The 5,117-nt window shown below is 66.2% G+C and overlaps 1 protein-coding gene across 4 annotated transcripts in view; it reads right to left on the bottom strand.

Moving 5' to 3' along the window:
* Positions 1-6: 6 nt before the first annotated feature.
* Positions 7-5,117, bottom strand: part of MGRN1 (mahogunin ring finger 1, E3 ubiquitin protein ligase) — a 35,965-nt gene continuing 30,854 nt past the window's right edge. For all 4 annotated transcript variants that reach the window (XM_010840410.1, XM_010840412.1, XM_010840411.1 and 1 more), the window contains 5 exons: positions 4,559-4,797; positions 3,967-4,066; positions 3,776-3,821; positions 2,437-2,535; positions 7-1,020 (listed from right to left, as the gene is read on the bottom strand). In XM_010840410.1, the coding sequence (XP_010838712.1) occupies positions 980-1,020; positions 2,437-2,535; positions 3,776-3,821; positions 3,967-4,066; positions 4,559-4,797 (525 nt within the window). In that variant the 3' untranslated portion in view covers positions 7-979. The remainder of the gene's footprint in view (positions 1,021-2,436; positions 2,536-3,775; positions 3,822-3,966; positions 4,067-4,558; positions 4,798-5,117) is intronic.

The raw sequence follows: 5,117 nt of genomic DNA, 5'->3' as shown, positions 1-5,117 counted from the left end.
CCCCTGTGTTCAGGCCACCCTGGGGCACCGGTGCCCTGGGGCGCCACACCATGTAGGCCCCAGGCAGCTTCAGGGGCAAACCCAGGTGCCCCTGGGGCCAGCAACAACCCTGGGGGGCCCAGCGAGGGGCCTGTCTTCTTAGGAGCTGAGGCTGCACTCGGGAAGCCAGCTCTGCCGTGCAGCCCAGAAGACAAGCACGGTCCTCCACAGCCGGGTCTGAGCCGTTTCCCACTTCCGGAAGTTTTACCCAAGTGGCAACACTATCTTCCAAGGGCGAGGCTGGGGCCAACGTCATAAAAGTGGCAGGTGCCATTTCAGTTGAAGCTAAGCATTGTCACAAAAAGCGACCAAGGAAGACAGGAGAGGTCTGTGGGAGGAACGCTGCTGGTGGCAGACCCCGCGGTCGGGCAGCACGGCTGACCGGGACGGGGGCCAAGTCCTCCAAGGCCGACAGCCGGGGGCGGACCCCACCACATTCATCTAGAAACCCTGGGCCCTCGAAGGCGCCAGGTTCCTTCTCTCCAGACTTCCCAGCAGGCTGAGGGTGCCTGGAGGAGGGGCAGGGGTCCCCCAGTGCGTCCCCCTCTTTGGGGGTGCTCTCGGAATGGCTTTCAGTAAGATGTCCGTTTGGGCTGTCCGGGGACCACTCAGAGACTGACCCCACAGCATGCTGGTGTTCCAGGAGGTTCCAGAGGTGGGGCACAGGCTAGCTGTCAGCCAACAGTGGGGTCCTGGCTGGCGCTGAGTCACTGATTCTGGGACCCTTGAGGCTACAAGAGCCTGACTGGGCCGCCCGGTCCAGAGGGAAAGTCCTTCGGTTCCAAAGGCTGGTTGGACCCCTCCCGAAGGACCACCTCTCTGGAGCACCCCTGCTGTGGCCTTCGGAAGCCTCTGGATTCAGAATCCAGGGCCCCTGAGAAGACTTCCCCATATGGGGAAGCAGCCCCCCGCCCCGTGTGCGAAGGCGTCACGTACCGGCTTACTCCTCTAAACCAGCGGAGCAGGAGCCGGGCCCCAGGGCTGCCAGAGGAGGAGAGAGATGGAAGCTCGGTTAGCAGGGCACTCAGAGGGGCCGCACGCTCCAGGCAGAGGCGCCGGCGGCTGACTGAGGTGCACGTGCGGGGGCAGGGTGTGATAGGAACAAATGCCACACACACACACACAGGCTGACGCACGAGAGGTGCCCAGCGCCTTTCCCGAGAGCGTGCCCGGGCCTGGCGCTAAGGCAGAGGACGCCAGGCCGGGGAAGGACGCGGGCAGGCGGCAGGGACGAGGGGCTGGGTGTGGTGGGGCCCAGCAAGGGCCTCCAGCCCGCGGGGCTTCTGGGGCACCGGGCATCACGGGTCTCTCCGTTTTACGGATTTGCCCGCCCCCCCTTTATCCCATCTGGCAGGTTACACTAAGATCCACTAAATCACGCTCCCTCCACCCAGAGGACACCGTGCAATTGCTGAAAAGAAGGCACCCCTAACGTGTGGGGGCTCGCATTCTTAAAGCCACACAGTGCGCGGGAGATGCTCAGGGTCTCTGCTGAAGGAGGAAGCCTGGGGGACAGAGGCCGTGGCGTGGGGGTGGGCGGTCACAGAGGCGGTGGGTCCCTGAGGGCCCCGGCCCGCCCCCAGGAGCAGGCAACCAAGCTGAGGGAAAGCGGGTGCAAGACAGCCCAGCGTGGCCCCCGCTCCACTCTGGCATTGAGAACCAAGCCCACCCCGCTGTCCAAACAAGCACCAGGGCCAGCCAGTGGCCTCTGCCACTCTCCCCACCCCGCAGCTGGCCAAGATCCATAGGAGGACTGAGACACGCTGGGGGTCCCGACCGCCAGAGGTCCCGGGCCCACTGATGGGCCGGGCCAGCCCTGCAGATGCCTGGACGCTCTGTGGGCCGCTCAAGGGGTGAGAAGTGGGGGCGGTGGCCCTGCACTGGCTAAGTGTGCTCGGGGTGCCCCCCAGTGGCACCCAGGGGCCAGGGCAAGAGGCCGTCGGCAGGATCAGGATTCGCTCAAGGCTCCAGGAAGTGGAGCCTTTCCTGACCCCTCCATCCCACTCTACCCAACCAGGTTTTCATCCTCAGGAAACACCAGGTCCTCTGGAGTCCCGAGTTGCTCTAACAGAGCTTTGCCTGTGGGTTCCTCTGGGGGGGCCTGTGTGTGCCGGTGAGCCACCTGCTGCCCTGCTTCCTCACACCAGCACCCCGGCCTCCAAGCCCCCTCTGTTTGCACAGGCTCTGCTGCTCAGCCAGAAGCCCACGGACAAGAGACCCTTCCACACTGAAGCCCGTCTCAGCCCCCCAGTGCCCGGCCATAGCTCAAGGTGGTGTGGCTCCCGGGGCAGGTGGGGGCAGAGAGGAAGGGCTTCCCCGCCACCAGGAAGGAACCAGGCTCTGAGGCCAACAAGGCTGCTCGTCTCGACTCCAGAACCTCAGGTGTGCCGCCCTTACCTGGCAGGTAGACGTCGGCAGGTGCGCCAGGCTGGCTGCGACCACAGGGCTCGGGGCTGCCATCCTGCAGGACATTCTCGATGGATGGCACGCGGCTCCCTGCAGGGGATGGAGGCAGGTGGGGGGCCTGCGGGCAGGAGGTGGTCCAGCCGTCCCCCCGAGCCCAGACCCTACCCCAACTCCCCCGTTCTCCTGGGACCGAGGCAGACGGTCTATCATGTTTTCTTCCTTTTTCCTTTTCTCCTGCCCCCCACACCCCTCCCAGCATGGGGCTCTGTTTTGTTTTTATTAGAAAGACATCCCATGCCCATGTTGAAAAGAACGTCTGCTATCTTCCAGAACGGGCAGGTGGGCACACAGCTCCAGGCCCACAGCAGGGCGTTCACGTGGGGAGTGGATCCTCCTCTTCACATGTCAGACCTCAGCTGGGACCTGCCCTGCACTTCTGGGGCCCTCAGAGTGGCCTGCATCCCGAAACAGGGACCTGGAGGCCCCCAGTCCTGGCGCAGTGTGCAGGCAGGAAGGAGCTGCCGCCACCGGAGGGTGAAGCCGAGGCCTGAGGGGCAGAGGGGCCTGCCTGCACGGTGAGCAGGGAGCGACAGAACTGGACTCCCGGGGGGACACCCCTTCCTGGCACCACTCCCAGGGGCCTGCAGGCCGTGGTCACCCCGTGACTCTCGAGGCCAGGGGCCACGCAGCTGGGAGGGCTCATGACACCAGAGACGGCAGGGTGCTCTGGGGATCTTGACCACACCTGGGCCTCCCCCGACACCAAGCCTGGTGAGCCTCTGTCTCCCTGTCTGATGCGGGGAGGAACCACCGGGATGGCAGAGGGATGGCGCCTCCACGTCGCATCACCTCCCTTGAGGCCCCACCGTGCCTTGGTGGGTCACCGCCCTACCCAGAGCCAGTGCCTGGCAGCGGTAGCTGGGACTGGACCCCAGGGGCCACCGAGTGCTAACGAAACCCTCTGCTCAGGAAGGGCGCCAGGACCCCCGCATGGGGGACACACAGGGGAGGGGCTGAGCTGTGCACACCCTCTGGCTGTTGGCCACACCAGGCCCGAGTCCCAGAGGCTCCGGTGCGACCCCGCCACGGTGGGACAGGCAGAGCCCCAGGCCAAGAGCATGGGGCACCAACCACAGCAGAACCGTCCAGGGGGGAAGAGAACAAACGGCTGTTGCCACTAAAGGACAGGCAAGGAGGGAAACCGGGCGGCCGAGGGCTGTCCTCCGGGAGACGTGCAGGAACCGCGGTGTGTGGTCGGCCAGCACAGCTCAGAGAACCCTCAGAGGAGCAGGGGCGGAGCACAGTAGGGCTCAGGCCCGGGAGCACTCACCTTGCTTCAGCGACGAAGTCTCATCCACTGTCTCCGTCATGAAGCTCTAAGACACAAGAGACGTGCTTGGACCCTGGTGCTGACATCTGGGCCCTGGACACGGGGGCCCCCACGGCCTTCACCCACGAGCAGTGGGGGCTGGGAGGCCAAAAGGCAGGAGGCGGGGACAGATGGACAGGGAGGGGCCTCACCTCGGGGGAGCTGCTCAGCGCCAGCCCCGCCCCACCCGGCGCGGGCAGAGCCTCTGAGTCATCCTCCTCGTGGATGGGGGACGACGGGGACCGGAGGGTGCTGGGGACAGAGCAGGCAGAGGACAGGTGGGTGAGCTCAACCAAGCCAGCCCCAGGGGCCCCAAAACCCAGGGAAGGGCCAGCACAGGTGCACCAGGCCAAGGAGTGTGTGCAGGAGGCCCCCAGGGCCCTTACAGAAGGGAAGGGAGCCACAGTGGCAAAGCCTGGGGGGAGCGCAGGCGGCGAGAAGACAAGCCCGGGGCCTCCCCATCTTTGGAGCCACTCTAACACGCAGAAGGCGGCGAGGCCGTGGGAGTTCTATAGAACCTGTGCCTCTTTTCTACTGTTCTAGAAAACCCGTGAGCGTCTGAGAAAAACTGAGCCCAGCAGGGCTGGTCACCAGCACCTCCAAGGGCGGCCTGGAGGACCCATGACTGACCCGTGGCCAGATCCCAGGCACGTGGCCCCCGGCTCGTGGGGGGCAGGCAGGGTGGGGGAGGTGCAGCTGGCAGGGCCGCACGCCGCCGCAGGGGGCTGCCGGCGCCGGGCTCACCTGTCGGGGGACTTGTTCCGGGGCTTGCCCTTCTGCAGGCTGCTTTCCACCATCCGATCGATCCCGGCAAGTGGACAGCTGGCCTGCGACAGGCCATCTGAGACGCCCGAGTATGTGATCTCCTCATAGAGGGGAGCCGTGGGGACGGCTGGGGGGACGGCCGGGGGCACCGCCCGAAGGCCGTTGAGTGCCTCAAGCAAGGAGATGGGCTCGTAGCCGGGCGGGATGCTGTCGGCGCTCTGCGGAGGGAGGGGTGTGAGGGGCCAGCCGGCCAGGCGCCCGCCCACTGCCCATGGCGCCCCCGAGACGGTCTGCTCCCCAGAGCCTGCTCTCTGACCGTCCCCTGTCCACTCCACCTTCCAGGGTCTCATCCCCCGCCCTCGGGGGGCACCCCTGCCCAGGGAGGCCTCGGCCATCAGCCGCGGCCCTGGACATCCAAGTGTCCGTGTGGCACCCAGGATGGAGGCAGAGAAGGCGTCCAGAAGGCCGCCCACCCCGGCCTCAGCCAGCCCCTGCCTGGCTTTCTGCTCCTGCCCGGTGGGCGCAGAGAGAGATCGGA

The sequence above is a fragment of the Bison bison genome, unplaced genomic scaffold (assembly GCF_000754665.1).
Source record: "Bison bison bison isolate TAMUID 2011002044 unplaced genomic scaffold, Bison_UMD1.0 scf7180017864144, whole genome shotgun sequence".
NCBI lineage: Eukaryota > Metazoa > Chordata > Mammalia > Artiodactyla > Bovidae > Bison > Bison bison.
This window is presented reverse-complemented; position numbering and strand designations above follow the sequence as displayed.